The 18,316-nt window shown below is 37.7% G+C and overlaps 1 protein-coding gene across 1 annotated transcript in view; it reads left to right on the forward strand.

The window, feature by feature from the left end:
- Nucleotides 1–274: 274 nt before the first annotated feature.
- Nucleotides 275–18,316, forward strand: part of Ttc29 (tetratricopeptide repeat domain 29) — a 226,937-nt gene continuing 208,895 nt past the window's right edge. Inside the window, exons 1-3 of the mRNA XM_046459089.2 lie at nucleotides 275–409; nucleotides 5,012–5,109; nucleotides 7,027–7,110. Coding sequence (XP_046315045.1) covers nucleotides 5,018–5,109; nucleotides 7,027–7,110 — 176 coding nt within the window. The 5' untranslated portion in view covers nucleotides 275–409; nucleotides 5,012–5,017. The remainder of the gene's footprint in view (nucleotides 410–5,011; nucleotides 5,110–7,026; nucleotides 7,111–18,316) is intronic.

Here is an 18,316-nt window from a genome sequence, read left to right on the forward strand (position 1 = left end):
AGACTGAGAATGCAGTACCTTGAGAAATGACTCAGGCAAACTCCAGGCCCTGGGTTAAGGAAACTTCTGAAAGTGATCCTGCTAGATGGGCTGGCTCGGACCGAACGCCCCGCCCAGCCGCCGGTAGGCTCCACCCTCTCCCCCCCAGGTACCGCCCCCTCCCCTCAGAGTCTGAGAGCTGCCCAATCCCCGACCCCGGTTTAGCCTAACTCCGCCCCCGACCGCCCCGCCTCGCCCCTCTGTTTCCCTGGAGACGCTCTAGGCGTCCCCTCTCTCTGCCCAGCGGTGCCAGGTCTCGGAAACTCCACGGGAGGAGGGGGCGGCGTCGGCACCCTGCACCTGCCACCGGAGGGGACTGACTTCTGCAGAACGGAAAACCAGAGCTGCTCCCTAGGGCCAGTTCACCGAGGTTCGTGACGCTGGGGGCGAGACTGGGGACAGGGCTTTCTCAGCTCCTCGTTGAGGTGGGCTGTTCTTTCCAGGCAGTCCGTTCCCCAGCCCCGAGACCTTTCTCCATCAGTGGGCCTCAGGCTCCCTAAGTTGAGGCCCTAGCCAATTCATTCAAAAAACAATAGAAAGGACTAGAGAAAGGCGCTATTCTTGCGCCCCAATTCACCTGACCCTCTCAGAGCCATGAAAACAATAAACAGGGGTAGGAAAAAATTGATAGGTGTGAATTCCTTTTGCTCTTTCAAGGAGCATAATTTTTGTGATATTTCTTCTGTAGTTTTCTTAAAACTTTCTTAGAACTAGGAGAGAACAAAAAGGGGATTAAACTGTTTTCTGTTTGGGTGAAGAAAACTCCATCTCATAAACTTTAGAGAACAAACAAGTGATTATCCCTAATATCACATTTGTATTGTACTATATCAGTACATACACATATTTCAGGTGTTTTGATATTTCATCAAATTAGTTATAAGTTTCATTGGGTCTACACTTTGGGTGGTTTATTTTTAACAGTAATTCATTTAAATACATAGTAGGAACATATACAAATACTAGGTACAAACACATAATATTTGTTGTATGAATGAACCTTATTGCGTGCTTAGGGTGGCAGAGGAATTCTTCTGTTGACCGAATTTTTAATTTTCCTTCTCTCTTTACTATTTTATTTTTCTTCCTGATTTCCAGGCTGAAGTCTGTAAGCCTGGATAGAACTTCAGCAGTAATTTGCAAATGTAAGTTAGGTGAAACGTGGCCTGCCTTCAAACACTTTTCCTACTCTCTGTTTTGATCTAACCATCAATAAATGTCAGTTGGCAGGAAATGTGTGATTTCTATTTACTTAACAACCTATGTAATTATCCACCACAGAACGCTATAAGCATCCAAAAATTATGGTGCAAGGGATAAACCTTATTTATTGACTTCTTAAAATCATTCGTGTGAATTCTTTTTTGCTCTTTCAAGGAGCATGATTTGTTAGATTCTGTAGTTTTCTTTTAAAGTTTCATAGTAAAAGAGCTTGTGGTGATGGTATGAAAAGTTTTCATTCTTCTGGATGATTTTTGTACATAGTAGCAAAGTCATATTTATTTTTAACTCTCTTGATTGATATGTATGTATATTTATATATCTATATCTATAATCTACATATACATATTATATATATATATATATATATATATATATATATATATATATATGGTTTATGGGCTTTAATTCTCTCATCCCAGCTTCTATCCAAAAATGGCTGAACTCTGGGGACATTGGTCAACCTCAGACAGTCCCTCCCTAAGTAGCCTCTGTCTACAAAGTAGTAGTACCCCCCCACACCCTTTGTGTTTTCTGATGAGGGCATCTCTGGGGATAGTGGGAAGGAGGGTTACTCTTTGAAGAATTTTACTTGGGGGCCAGAAATTTAAACTCACACCATGGGACACTTTCAGCCTGACCCAGAACTCTCAAACCTTTCATCCTGTATTCTCATTCTCATTTGTCTTTGCATGTGGGGGCCAAACTTAGAGACTGTAACCACTGATACAAGAACCAACCAGCAGATCAAAGAATGCATCAAATCTCTTCTGAATACCAACAGTGGAATGGCTTTAGGCGGCCTTTTGATCTCTGTCTCAGCCCCATGGTGCCACATGTAGCACAGCCCACTTACTGGCACTGAGGGGGCAGCCTCTGGGTCCTCCTAACAGACTGCTTCAGCCTGGGTTCCTGGGGCTAAGCTCATTTTGATACCAGCCAGAGAGATACTCTTATTCTGCTTTTCTCTTACTCACCTGAATCTGAGCAATTCCCCTTGCTGTAATCACTCTGCCCTGTGTTTTCCTCTGCGGTGATGAGCTGGGAGAACCGCCGATAGCCAAGAGCGATGTGCACCATTTCTGCTGTGGGTCAAAGTCAGTCACCACACAGCAGCACTCAACCCATTTTTCACAGCTGAGACTAGGTTGGAGCTCACCTAGGAACCGGGAACACTGGCCAACACTAGGAAAGCCATGTAGCTCAGATTAACAAAGAGCAATAGGCTTCTTCGCTCTACAGGTATAATTAAAGCCTCAAATGACAGGCTCCTAAACATACTTTAATTTTTTCTCTTGTTTTTCTCTTTGTCCACTTCTACTTGCTAGAATATAGTTACTTCCTAGTTTCAGAAAATTCAGCATAAACAATACTGAACAAAAGAGATGGTGATTACTTAGATAAGAAAGTAATTTGCTATAGGAGCCCACTAAATATGTGGTATATTTCAAACATTATGTGCTTCATGAAATTCAGATCACACATCATCTATTATGTAAAATAAAGTACACTTATGTGCCCATGTATTATTTATGAAGAACAAAATATCCTTGCCCAACAGGCATAGCTTGGCAAGGTAGGAAGTGGGGTTTAGAGCAGGGAGAGAGTCTGCTCAATTTCCACCCCAACTCTGAGCTTAAACTTTCCAAACTAGATTGGCTGAGGGATATTTTTCCAGCATGCAGCTAATAACTTTTTTCCCATTTTATAATTCTGCTCTGACCGCCCCCCATTCAGAGTTTGTGCCTTGAGGCTTGCCAGCAGGGCTTGCAGTACTTACATTAAACTAAATTTAAGAGTAAAGGTGCTCCTGCTGCTCATGTTCTCAGATCAGAGGAGAGCAAAATGAAGGAACTGGCAGCTGAAACTTTAATGGTTGAAAACGTTGACTCAGAATTTGAAAAAAAAAAAAATCGCAGTTGATCTGGGTGACAAAGAAGACATGTTGCTCTCCGTGTACATCATCTGCATCTGATTTCATTAGATGCTTGTATTTCTAGCCAAAAATTGTCTAACCCAAGTAAACATCAAAGAGGAAAGATTTTATATAACATACTGGTAGGCCAACTTTTGCGGCGGATTATAAGCACCTTGATGGGAATTATTGGCTGGATCAGAGCTTCTGCAGTCTGTTTCCTCTCTCTGCAAGTTGCTGAATCTTCTCAGTATTGGGGAAGTTTCTTGGTGAATCCTTTGAATGCCCCTGCAATGAAACAGAGATCACCCTGCCCCCACTGCCCATTACATCATGCCTGGTAAGGCAAAGTGGGGACCTCAGAACAGTTTCAACTCACAGAGGCTGGAATGCCCTGACTCAAGAAATCACAGCTGTTGTCGCCTTCTCTCCCATTTGAAATCTACTAGGGCTGGGTAGGTGAGATTTAAAAACTGAGTTGGCTCAAAGCTACTCTGTCACATCAGAAGACTCTGGTCTTTAGAGCTTCTCTGAAGTAAAGCATAGGAAATGGATTTAGGAGACTTTGATGTCCCTCAGTCCTGTCCATGGAGTTTAACCCTAACTTGGTCAGAAATTCTTGACACATGTTCTGCATAATGTTGCCATTTAGTAAATTCTAATCATCCTAATCCAGAGTTGCTATTAATATAATATTTGGTCAGAAAAAGATTTTTTGGGGGGGTACCAGGAATTGAACTCAGGTGCACTTGCCCACTGAGTCACATCCCCAGTCCTATTTTGTATTTTATTTAGATACAGGGTCTCACTGAGCTGCTTAGTGCCTTACTTTTGCTGAGGCTCGCTTTGAACTCGTGATCCTCCTGTCTCAGCCTCCAAAGCCACTGGGATAATAGGCATGTGCCACTGTGCCCGGCAGAAAAAGGCTTTTAACTAAAAGGAATTAAGGCATTATATTATGATGTATGCTATATAATGTAAAGCATTTCTGATGTTTTTTTCTGGAGAAAAGTATTAATGTTTACTGATTAGACTGTAAAACTATAAAACTACTTTAAAACTACTGATTAGACTTTAAAACTGTAACTGTGTAGAAATAAGAAGACATTATGTTTCATGAAGCAGAGCATGGCTTGATAAACCAATATTAGGACTATAATATAAAACATTGATCTGCATTAGATCTTATCTTTTAATTTTAATTATGTGAAAATTATTTTAAGGCCAAAGTAATAATCTTTTTTCAGAAACACAAGATTACCCAAGACTACCCAATTCTACACTGAATTTCAAAAGATTTTTCATTTATGTCATAGTGAAAAACAGTGATCTATTCCAAGTCACAGTGAGATCTTGACACTTCTGAGCTCTAAGTCCATTAATAGATTTTTATCTCAATCAGAAACTAGTTTTCGAGACTCTACCCCATCAGGATCCCACCAAAATTCTCCCTAACTTTTTGACCACATCTTCTTCTAAACATTTGAAATCCATAGTTATCCTGAAACCCTTCATGCTTTAATTGCAACCATGTCCCATAACAAAACCGTTACCAAAGCTGCTGATGATCTGAATCTTAGTGAATTTATTGGATTTTCTCCTCATCCACTTGGTGATGAAGATGCAGCTGAGGAATAAATTGACCAAAAATCAGACAGTAGACAGATAATGAGAAGAGAACCTGCAGAATCTACTCACTGAGTATGATTCCCAAGTAACAGAGCAATAGCTCTACCTACAGAGGCATTCTTGACAGACTGGAGATTGTTAATAATGTTTGAAAGGGTACTCTGAAGATTTGTTCTTTAAAATATCATTTTGTTTGCTTTTTTATAGTCCAAAATGACCACTCTGCCCCCAATACTCATGACACGTCCAAAGCTTATACACTTAGCCAGACAGACGCTACCATGCTCCTCAAGACTAATTCCAAGGTAAGTGTCCCTTGTTTTCGTTTCTTACTGAATAAAATTCTGCCATAAGAGATGACAATAGTGTCTCTAAGAAAATAAGATTGATTAAGGAAAAGAGAAATGTATATATTGTCATATTCAGATTCTCAAATTTGTTGTTTCAAAAGGATTGATGAAGCTCATTGAAATACTAAAGAGGTATTTATTTATTGAACTAGTACTCATTTAATCATCTCACTCCTCATTGCAGTTATGTCAAGGTTCCTATAGAGTTTTGAGATGTTTCCCTTTTTTTATTGTGTGCAGAGAAAAGAAAGGAGAAGCTTTAAGAAATAAAAGCATATGGCTTTTTATCTGTGAGGTCTCAAATGCTGACTTCTGGTTTGGAGAAATGAGGGTGCAGCCTTCCTACTAGGATAGATTGACAGGCTTGCCTTAGGTCCCAAAATGACGCTGGGCCCTCAAAGTGCGACTTCAAACTGCCGCTTTGAACGGCTGCTGAGCTATTAGAGTTGTCACTGAGAAAATGCAGAACAGAGAACTTGATGCATTTATCATATTTATGAATATTAAGTGAGATTGTGCTACTTTGAATTTGCCATTTGTAATTTTGTTGAATTTTAGTAATACACATATTATTTATCAATATAAATAATTTGCATATGTAAGTTTGACTATTTTCCTTACTGCATACTTCTCAATTCCTGCAAGGCATAATGATCAAAGTATTATGAGACTTCTTTGTTCTCATATCTCATTTTTAGTATTTTGGGAAAAGACCAAAGCCCCTGGATCAGAATAAATACACAGCTAAAGAAAAATAAAAGTTCTTCTAAAGTAGCAAATCAAAATTTTCTTTTTCTATAACTGAGAAATCTTTCAATAGATGCATATGGTTATGTATATGTATGAATGTGTATTTTGTTTTACTTTTGAATGTTGTGAAATATTTACAAAATCTGAAAAAGCTTGTTCCTACTGTCTTTTTTAATGACTGAAATTACATTTTCTTTTTGAGCTGAGCAAAAACATAACCCAATCTCACATCCCTAAAGTCAGATAGATTGAAAAGAAAACTTCTTCTTGAGGTCTTTTTATTAAAGAAAGACATTTTATCATTCAGTTAGGGCAAAGTTTTTATAAGCATTCTTTAATAGCTTCTGGATAAAACACAAATATTTAGAAATGTTTGGTTTCGTATCTTCAGAGTTATGAGAGGCTAATAGCACATTTATTTTAAAAGGTGCAAGGAAATGTGAAGAAAGAATACACTGTGAATATATTTCTCAGTAAAGTCTTCTTAAAATCATTTGCATCTTGAACCCCTAATAATAACTTGAATTTTAAGTGTAATTAAAAAATCATTTGGGCTAGGGTGTGGCTCAGTGGTAGAGCACTTGCCTAGCATGTGTGAGGCACTGGGTTTGATCCTTGGAACCGCATTAAAAAATAAAATAAAATAAGGGAATTGTGTCCATTTACAACTACAAAATAAATTTTTAAAACATTTAAACAGCATTTTAAGGCAAAATTTAATAATGTTTGGGACAAATAAATTTTTTACATTGTCAAATAAGTATTTTTCCAAACACAATGTGACTTTTGCATTGGGAAGTTATTCTGCAGAACAGTGTGAACAAGATAGAAAACCTTACATCGAGGAGAAAACTCCACTTACTTAAGAATATGTATTATTGCCACATGTTGGTGTTTTATTTATTTATAAAACATTGAGCTTAATATTCATCCCTGTTCCATTCAGGAAAATTAAAATTTCTAAATGGTCCATTAACAACCTAACTCCATAGCTATTGCATAATATTTATTATCAATGCTATTGTAGCTGAATATTTCTGTTCTCCTGGTGGCATTTTATGTGTTTGGTAGCTTTCCAACTTCATAAGGCAGTGCTTTATTATTTCTTTCCATTTCACTCAGTGCTCAATTGATCAAAGAAAAAGAAGACATAGATCACTATGTGGAGGTGAATTTCAAAGGATTGTCAAAAGAGGAGGTTGCTGCGTAAGTATAACCTCTTAAAGATACTTTAATACAAAGTTTGTTTCTTTTGTCTTGGTTCTTTATTGAAATTTCAGTTTTCCTGTGCCATACACTTTTTTATTGGAACATAGTATTTAAAAATTAAAGATTATATTAAATAGTGATAAGTCATGTCTATTGATCTTGCACATATCAAAGTCTTCAATTTTATGGCTCTCAAAATTCTTATATTTACCAAGATATGCTGCTATCACATTTACAGTATTTAGTTAAGTCTGGGCCAATAATTGCTTATTAACCTTCATTTTAAAGTGTTCTGTCTCAATACAAGAAAAAAGGAGCTATCAAAGAAAGAGTTATGTGTCTTTTTTGCTGGTAATTAAAAAAAACTTTTATTTATATATTTTCTTTCCCGTACAAGTACCCATAGAATGAATCAATGGATCATAGTTAATTAATTATTTAAGGAAAAATAATCTTAAATTGTCTGGATTCATTTTTAAATGTATCATGTAAACTTTACCATTTTATCACTAGTTAGAATCTAAAATAAAAATCCATGTAGGTTAGTGAAAAATTAATAGAAATTTAAAATAACAACTAAATAGGCTTAGCATTGCTTCTATATAGACTTAATGACTCTGTTATAATCAATTACTTTAAACATTAAAAATAGAAATCATATAAATGTACATGCATCTTATGAAATTAATCAAACTCTTCAGTTTTTCTGCAATGCTACAATGTTTATGCAGCTAATGTTTTAAAAAGACTCTCAACATACTATTAGTATATTGCCTAATGCTATGGGATTCTAATATTTTTGGCATAGGTTTCATATATTCTAAAATTCTAAAACTCTTGATATATTTAATTTTGTTTGATATTATCTCTGTCAATTTGTATAGAATATGGAAAAACAATATAACTCATTCTGTCAATAGCTTCTTTATAAAATGATCAAATTTTACAGTCACTTTTGTTACTCATTTCTACAGAGCTCCATAGATGCCATATGTAGCATCTAAATCTTTGGTTAAATGTTATTCTGACAGTTACTTCACTAACTTTCCATGGTCACCTTTTGGATTAAATTAAAGGCCCATATTGTTTGATAGTATAGTTACTAATTTTCTCTCCTTTTTAATTTTTTTATTTGTTCTAATTAGTTATACATAACAGTAGAATGCATTTTGACACATCATACATAAATAGATTACAATTGCTCATTCTTCTGGTTGTACATGATGTAGAAACATGCTGGTCATGTAGTCATATGTGCATATAGAGTTATAATGTCTGATTCATTGTATTGTTTTTCCTAGTTACTAATTTTAAGAAAAAGTATATAAGGGATATTTGCATTCTAATATAAATATAACAATATTCAAATAGCTCCAATTGACTGAAGACTGAAGCATAAAATTAGGAATTAAATTTGTGCTTCAAAAATTCCACAGACTAAAAGCTCATTTGCAAGTAAGCTTTCAGTGTATACTGAAGAAAAAATTTTAGCTAAGATTATACAAAATAGACTCTGATGATGAATGTTTTCTTAATACTATTAATATTGATATCATTTTTCCACTAAGGATATTACCAAATTGATTTCTTATTTATCATTATGCTACAGAAAAACAGTTACACTGGATAATTCTCAATCCTTAATAGTGCATTTTCTCCTTAAAGCTTCCCACACTGGAGTAGGTTTTTAGATTGAAGCCTTCTGTAAGATAGTGGATGCAAACTATTAGCATGAAGATAGCTTGAGCATGGCTCACTGTTATGCTTTTGATTGATACACATTCTGGATCTCACCCCAGACAAACTAATTGAATAGCATATAAAGGAGAAAATTGATGAGTGATTTCAGCATCTCCCAGTAATGCCCAGCAGGTGCTATGAAGAATTATGCATATTCTATTAGCCCAGGGATTGCTGCATAAAACTTTTTATTAGCCATTCAACTCTAAAAAGATAAATTGTTCAACAAGCATTTATTAAGTACTTACTTTATATCTAATACTAGGTTTTTCACAGTGGGAGGGACAATGATATTTTATTGTCAGTTGCATGGCCTCATCCTGAAGCCTTAATGTCTATTTGAGACAGTAAGACCTGGGAGCAGGAGACAATAAGAAATGTGTGCATGCTGATTTCATGTGAGGTGCAACCCAGAGGCTGAAAGGAATCAGAGAGAAGTGGGATGCTAGTATGACACTTGTCAAGGCAGATTTTGAGTTTGGCTTTCTGTCTGAGCAGCATGATAAAATGATCTAATTGGTAAGTCATAGATCTTCAGTATAGAAGGATGTAATGGCATAGAAATTCTAAATGTCATTTTCAATCAGGCAGAATCAATCTGAGATATGCCCTGAAATCCCATTCTCTGTATTGCCTGTATGTCTTTAAGATGGTAACCAATAAATCGATGTATACTCATTAATACAATTGATGTGCACTAGCTTTGATATCCCAGAATATGCATATGCTCTTCCTCTAGTCCCCAAATAGCCTCTCATCACCTACCCCATATATACCAACTTACACTTAGGTAAACTCACGGTGACTTTCCTCCTCTTGTGCTGGGTGAACAGTTTGTTTCTAAGAATTGTTGGTTATTTGTTTTTGTTTTGGCACTAGGGATTGAACCCAGGAGTGCTTAACCACATCCCCAGTCCTTTTTTGAGTTTTATTTAGAGACAGGGTCTTGCTGAGTAGCTTAGGGCCTAGCTAAATTGCTGAGGCTAGCTGTGAACTTGTGATCCTCTTGCCTCAGTCTTCCAAGCTGCTGGGATGACAGACGTGCACTATAGCACCCAGATTTCCACTTGTTCTTTAGATCCAAGCCCTCACTTATTCCAAGACTTTCTCCTTCAGGTAAACTTTTTTTTTAATTAATTTTGATTAGGTATATATAACAGCAGAATGAATTTTGATACATTGTACACAATTGCAGCACAACTTTTCCTTTTTCTGGTTGTACACAATGTAACGTCGCACCATATGTGCAGTCATACAGGTACCTAGGGTAATAATGTCCATCTCATTCCACCATCTTTCCTCTCCATGCACCCTCTCTACCTCTCCCTCTCCTTTGCCCAAAGTTTCTCCATTTTTTTTTCTGCATCATCAATTTCTCCTTTTCCACTGGATCAACCCCACTGACATTCATATCTTCTCTATCACTTCCCTTGGCTTCTCACCTCCAACCTCTATACCATTGTTTGCTATCCTTCAGAGCAAGCAGAAACATTGTTTTACTATTTTTGCCTTCCATTCTGGCCTTGTCAACTCTGAATTCATTTCCGATCCCAGTACTCACTGCAATCTCTCCATGTGAGGTCCTCAGTGACCTTCATTGTTGCCACATCTAATCATTGTGTTTCTGTCCTCACTGCTCTTGAAGTCTTCTCAGCATTTGACAGGGTGCAACACTCTAGCCCTCAAATATTCTGTACTGGTGGTTTCCAGGAACCCTGTCCTATGCTGTTCCTCCAAACTGGACTGCCTCCATCTCCTTTGCTGACTGGATTTCTGCTTTCAAACTCTCAGTGGTGAGGAATCCAAGGGCTGGGTCCTAGGCCCTCTCTTTCAGTTATACTTGTAAACTGGATCCAGTCTTAGAGCTTCAAATATTAGTCATAATTTGGCAACAACCACATTTTAAAAATTCAGCAATGAATTCTCCATCACACTCCAAATATTTATATTTAACTGCTTCCTTGATATGTCTCCTTGGATATAAAATAGATATTCCAAATTTAATACAATTTCAAACCAGACTCTTGCTTCCCTTCCCTCCTCTCCCACCGTTAGTAACCTTTCCACAGTCTTTCCCTAATTTAGCAAGCCGCACCAAGGCTGCCTGGAGTTTTATATTGCCTTTATCTTGCCCCCACTGAATCCCCCATGATGCCCCAGCAGATACCAAAAACACATCCCGCGTTGACCTACTTGTCCCCATTGTATAGCTACCATCATGTCTTGCCAAGATCACTAGGACAGTCTCCTAACTGCTCTTCCCCAACCATGCTGACTCCACCAAAATCCAGCTGCCAGAGTATCTTTTGAAAAACTTGATCAAGACACTTCTTGGTTTAAACACCCCCACCCTGAAGTGGGCCAGGACTTTGTGCCCTCTCTGGCCTAGTCTCCTGTTCTCCCTGCCATTGTGTTCTCCCATTGTGGACTTATTGCTGACACTCCTTGTCAGTGGGTATCACTTTGAATGGGACTTCCTCAAGGAGCCCTTCTCTGACCTCATAATGAAATTTAAATGAGTAGTGGAACAGGGCAAGCTAAAGTAGTTACTGATCACACCCAGTTAGTGAAATCCAACCAGTGGGCATAGAATAGTGACAAGGCAAAAGGTTTGGGTGTTTATGTCATCCACGTTTGCCGAAGCAATTTCAGTGTGCTTTGTTACTTCTTAGGTAACTAGATTACTACTGTGCCTTGTAAGTTTATTTCTTAAAGAACAAATGCATTGTATTTGCATTCTACATTTGACATTCATGACTGACTTTACTAGCTAAGTCTTCAAATGGTTCACTGATCTTTAACTACTGAAGACAAACACATCAGAAGCATTGGTATACTTCAGGCTTTTAGTTCTCTATGATATTATCAGATAGTATGATTGCTTTTTAAAAGGACCTAAAATATCACTTATTATCATATCAAAATTGCTCCGAGTAGCTAAGTAATAAAAGTGCCATTTATAGACTCAAATACAAATTCCTGGGGGCAGTTTTTACCACATTAGCTATGTATATGAGGATATAATAAACAAAATCATCTAGGGACAGGGAATATTAATCTGCTTGTTATTATTTTCTGCTTCAGCTATCTAGTTCTGTTATGTGGAAGAAGAGATCGGATTGCAATTTGTACATGTCTCTAAGATATTGCTTTCTTCCAGAATGCCTTACTTTTAACATCCCCAGTTGATATCTGCTGAACGTCACTTCAGAAGTCAGCCCAGTGGCAATTAGGACCATCAGTTGCCATATACACTGAGTGTGGGCTGTAAAGAAACAACCCTTTAATTTCATGTCTCGTAAAACCTTTTTTTCTCATTTGAATCGTGTATTTCTTACTGACTTATAGGAGATTAACTTTAAATTAGAAGTTAGGCTTTCATCTATATGGGTGCCCACATAGTGAGAAAATCTCTAGAAAAATGGCTTGCATGTTTATTATCTGGAGGCTGTGAAGCCCTCCCTAGACCATGTCAGTTGACTTAGATAGGTACAAAAAAATTAGGATTTTTTATTTATTGAAATTTTGAATTTCAGAATTGTCTTCCAAAGGTGCTTTTGCAAACTATCCATATAGCTTTTTCTGTGCAAATCTAGATCTAGCACAATGACCAGGCACGAGATGTGACAAGCTGAAGATGTTTATTCAGAATGTAATATTTTATAACAACATTGAAGGAATCTAAACTCCTTTAGGTGTGCTTTTCTACTCCTTCATGCATGTTTGCCTACTCTTGTGAAATCACTTTGTTTTCTTTTCAAAACATTTTGCTGTTTTGTTAAGCAATAAATTCTCTAAGGAGGTTTGCAAAATTCAACTTTCTGAAGAAGCCAGTTGCCAGGCAAATGGTGTTATCATATCAAGCTTTGTCTTCCACATAGTCTTCCAAGTCTATTAAAATAGCAAAGGCCCCAAACTATTCAGATCCTTTTCAGTTCTCCATCATGGTTGAAAAATAATTCTTAAAATGTCAATATTACTGCAATTATATAAAAATCATCCCTTGGTCTATACCCATACCCTTTGCTCTTTTCTTTGTTGGAAATTAGAGAGGTGACAATAACCTCTGTCACCATCTCAGTTGTTAAATCAATACCAGGCTATGGGTCCATAAGTGCTCTTTTGCTTTCCCAGGGTCTCCACAGATATTACCAGAACAAGATCTGTTTGGCACAATTAGGGGATGCTCACTTCTAGAATAGAAGACTGCAGCATCTGTGTTCTCTTTGGAAATAAAAATTTTCAAATGCCTATCTTTGGGAAATAACAAAGAGAATAAAAATTTGTAAGAGACGCTTTTCTTTGTTAGTTTTTAGATTATTTACAACTTTAAAAATATATTTGTATTGGGACCATTTTAAACACTCCAAACTTTCTTTTATCTGGGAAGACAAATTATCAAGATGCAAACTTGCATGCACACACACACGCACACTTGCACACATAAGTACATATGCAATGAATTTATAAATATATGCATATATTACATGTGTGTTTGTATGCATGCATGTATGTATATCGAAAAACTCTGGCTTTACTTGTTAATCTAAATTTTTATGTATCACTACATAAAAATCTTTCCATGTGTGCCCACTTAACAGAGTGAGAAAAGCTCTAGAAAAATGGCCTGCATGTTTATTATCAGGAGGTTGTGAAGCCCTCCTTAGACCAAGTCAGTTGACTTAGAAAGTTACACAGAATTAGGATTTTTTTATTTACTTAGCTTGGCTATTTTTTTTATCCCTCATAGATAACTCCTATTTTGTGTACTTTAGGTAAATTAAGTCTGTGAGGAGGAAAGCAGAAATACTGAAATAACAGCTGACATGGGAAAGACAAAAGAACTGGCCACTACCATAAGGCCAAACTCTCTGGGACATACTTGGAAGGACAGAAATGACTGGGCCCTGCAGGCACCCTTTTCAATGTGTTCTGCTTAAGTAATTGTTAGTGTTTATTAATTATAACAAAACATTCAACAAAGTATTGTTTCGTTCACCTTATTCTGTTTCATACGTCAGAGAAATGACATTTTCCAGTAATCCATTTTAGAAATTTTAATAATATGGGTTTTTTGGTTTCATTCTCAGTTTTTATATTTAAAGATTTTGATTGTAAATTCAACAATGTTAATCCCCTCAGTTCTTAACTTAATTAACAGACCAATTATTAATGCATTTGCATATTAATTAATTAATGACCATAGTATCTTCCAACACTTTTATGGGATGAATGAAAAGAATCTTTCCAAATTTCTTTTGTGCTTTTATAAGGTTTTTTTTTTCCCATTTGTTCCCCCACTCTGTTCCTGAGGGATTAGAAGTTCCATGATCAAAATAATGTCTGAGGGGCTGGGGATGTGGCTCAAGTAGTAGCGCACTCGCCTGGCATGCGTGCGGCCGGGTTCGATCCTCAGCACCACATACAAACAAAGATGTTGTGTCCCCCGAAAACTAAAAATAAATATTAAAATAATGTCTGAGAAGCCTAACTTTTATTCTTAGGAACTGGGAAACCGTTGGACCCTCTCACACAGAGAAGTAGCATGGCTTCATTTTGAATATCACTCCAGGATGACCCGGTCTGTGGGCAACTGCCAGGGTATTGATCCAAATGAGAGTTGGTGGTGACTTGAGCAAGGCAGATGGAGAGGGAATGATAAGTGGTCTAAGTTAGGGGATGGGAAGATCAAAACTTACAGTGGAATTAATAAGGGTAAGAAGTATAGGGAGAAATCAAAGATGACTCCTGAACCTATCTGAGCAACTGTAGGAATGTGTGTTCCTGGTTGAGTCCCCAGTTCTTCCAACAGTATCCAGCACACAGTAGGCACCCAATAAATCTGTTTTTAACTAAGGCCAACCACGCTTCAGCTTATCTCTAGTTAAAATCCTTTCATTCCCACTTTGAACTGTGTTCTTTGCAAACACACAATCATAGCTAATACTTTGGAGCACTTAATATATTTGATAGATATTGTTTTAAAAGTGTCACATGTGTTAATTAATTTAACCCTAGACAAAATCTTTCTTAGTTCCCTTTACGGCTGAAAACAGAGACATTAAGTAACTCGTGCAAGGCCACGCAGATACCAAGTACAAGAGCTCATTGAATGCAGGCAGTCTGCTCTAGAGCCCTTCCTTGATCTGGTTGCCATGCTGCCTCTGCAGTGACTCAGGTCAGGTCTCCATCGTGCTGTGTTCCCCCTCTTCTCTCCTGCTCCATGAATTGCCATTCTCCTGGCCTAGAATGCTCTCTCCTCTTACTCTAACAGAGCAACTGACTCCTCCTTATTCTTAAGTGACTTGACTCTATCAGGTAGCTTTATCCTATAGAACTGTTTTTTAGTCAGCTTTTTCCATGCTGTGACTAAAATACCTGACAAGAATAATATTAAAGGAGGAAAAGTTTATTTGGGGGTTCACGGTTTCATAGGTGTCAGTCCATAGACAAACAACTGGCTCCATTCCTTCAAGATGAGGCAGATCATCATGGCAGAAGAGTGTGGTGGGAAGAAGCAGCTCACATGAGATCAGTAAGCAGAGAGAGAGAGAGAGTCTCCACTTGCCAGATAAAAATATATACCCCAAAGGCACACCCCCAATGACCCACGTCCTCCAGCCCCACCCTACTTGCCTTCAGTTACTACTAGGTTAATCCACTGATTAATCAATAAATTAATTCACTGATTGGGTTAAGGCTCTCATAACCTAATCATTTCACCTCTAAACCTTCTTGCATTATCTTCTGCATAAATTCTTGAGGGACGCCTCACATCCAAACCATAATAAGTACCCACCCCTCCTTCCATCACAGCACTGGAGGCTGTGACACTGCATTGTCATGGCTAGTGTCTTTGTCTCTTCTAGTAGACCACAGGATTCAAGAAGGTTGGGTGGTGGCTCATATGTGCATCCTTGGTGCACGTGGTGCTGAGCTCACAGGTCAGGTGTTGGGAGATCAGTGAGTGAGTGAGTGTTCATGACCTCTTACCCCTCCATGGCCTGGTACACATGCTCTGCCTAGATGCTTCCCCTCCCCTTGGTGCCTGTGCACTGAGGAGGCTTTTATTTATCTTCCAGCTTCCGCTTCCTGTTTCTTGCTCTGTGAGTCTCCTTCAGTCCTTCCTTGCTCACGTGGTAGAGTTGCAAGCTCTTGTTAGAACTCGCTCAGTAGCCATTGACAATCATGTGTTTCATTTCCCCCTTGATTAATGTTTGACAAACTATAATGACCCATTAGTAAGTAGTGGTTGTGACCCATTCTTTTGGAGATCGTGGCCAGCATTTTAAAAATGAAGAGAGTGCAATGAAATAGAATAGAAAAGAGAGCATTGCACAGAGCATGGCAAAATTTGGGAGGCTGCCACGTGTAATGGAAGAGAGCACAGGTTTTAAAAACAGCCTCCCTGAGGCTGATTCATAGTGGTGAAGGGAGAGGGAACATGGGAGGAATAGATGGACGCTAGATAGGGCGGGGGGAGGGAGAGGGCGTGGGGTTAGAAATGATGGTGGAATGTGATGGACATCATTATCCAAAGTACATGTATGAAGACACGAATTGGTGTGAATATACTGTGTATACAACCAGAGATATGAAAAATTGTGCTCTATATATGTGATAAGAATTGTAATGCATTCTGCTGTCATATATAAATTAAAAATAATAATTAAAAAAACAGCCTCCCTGGATTAAAATCTTAGCTTTATCCTCACCAACAAGCAACTGCCTGACTTTGAGTAAATTACGTAATCTTCCTGTACCTCAGCTTCCTCATCTGAAAAAAACAGTTGAAGTTAGTGGGGCTGATCTTATAAAAAAAATAGGGATAATGATAGCAGGGCTGTACTCACAAAATGCTTATGATGATTCATCAAGTTATTATCTATAGAAGCTGCAATATTATGGGTAGTAGCCTTTAAATTTTCATTTCATGTATTTACATAATATATACATATACACATACATGTGTGTGCATGTGTGTGTGTGTGTGTTTGTACATGTACTGAACTGCAATATAAAAGTCTTTCTTTCTGTGAGTGGCCAGAAGGAATGGACTCAGATCTAAACTGGGAATCTTAGAAAGCAGGGATTATATTTTATTCACCTTTAAGACTCTTCTGATTTACATAAAATAATACTTCTGTTCCCTCTACTTTTCTTTCTACAATAGACTGAAGAAACTTTAAGTTAACACTTTGTATTCCACAGATGCTAAATTATAACTAGAAAATGAAAAGCAATTAAAGTATGTAAATGTGCCCCCAGCTGCAGATGCCATAGTTCCTGTGAGGGATTCAGTTTTACTCTGAAGTTCTGGGCAGACCGGTCAAAGGAGAGATGTGATGGGCCACAGGATTCTCACTACTGAAAGCTCATGCATCAGTTATTCAAGAGAGAAAAGCTTTTTTCTGATACTAAATTCCAAAAGAAAGTTATAACATGAACTTAGTAAAGAAATGGAGAACTGTAATAAAACTCTGTACCCCTAATGAACAATAAAATGGTTATTTATACAGTTTGTCATAACTGTTACATCTCTTGGCTAAGTTTTGTTTCCAGTAAGATAGTAACAAAATATATTAAATGATTACAGTGTGCTGATCGCTGTTTAAAGTGATCCTTCAACAACCCTATGAAGAGTCGCCCTTGTTATTAGTCCTAGAGACCAAGGCATAGAATGGCTAAGTAATTTGAAATAGACAATCTATTGTTATAAAGAAGCTCTTGTGGTTTGGATCTTAAATGTCCCATAAAGGCCCTGTGTTGAAGGCTTGTTCACCAGCTTGTGGTGCTCTTGGGAGACGGTAGAACCTTCAAGAGGTGGGCCTGGTGGAAGAAATTTAGGTCATTGAAGGAAAGCCCTTGAAGGGGATGTTGGAACTCTAGTCTTTTCCTCTCTCCCTCTCTTTCATTTCCTGATCATGAGATGAGTAGTGCTCTGCCATGATGTTCTGCTTCATCATAGACTCAAAAGCAATAGTGCCAAGTGACCATGGACTGAAACTAGGAGTCAGAATAAACCTTTCTTTCTTAAAGTTGATCTTCTCAGGTAATTTGTCACAGTGACAACATGCTAACACAGGGAAGAAATGGTTAGCAGAAAGGAAGGAATGAATAAACTATAGAGAAAATGGATGACATACACTGAAGTTCAGATTTTCAGAACCCTCTTGAATATTCAGGACTACACTGGATCCAGAAACTTCCTCCAGGATCACCTCTACAAGGACCCAGTAGTTCTACAATCATGATTCAGAGTTCCATGAAACTCCTTACTTAAGCTTGTCTGAAACAATTCTTATCCTACAACCAAAACAACTAAAAAAATACATTGTTGAGCAAGAGGAATTTTTGTCTTTAAAGTTAGCTTGGCCTAGGGATTTCCCTTTTCAAGATCAAGATGGATGACTAAGCCCATTTATTTTCTGTAATTGAAATGGCCACACAAAAGTTCCAAGGA

Source organism: Marmota monax, unplaced genomic scaffold (genome assembly GCF_021218885.2).
Source record: "Marmota monax isolate L192 unplaced genomic scaffold, Marmota_monax_Labrador192_F-V1.1 WCK01_AAM20220418_F8-fsc00002, whole genome shotgun sequence".
Lineage (NCBI taxonomy): Eukaryota > Metazoa > Chordata > Mammalia > Rodentia > Sciuridae > Marmota > Marmota monax.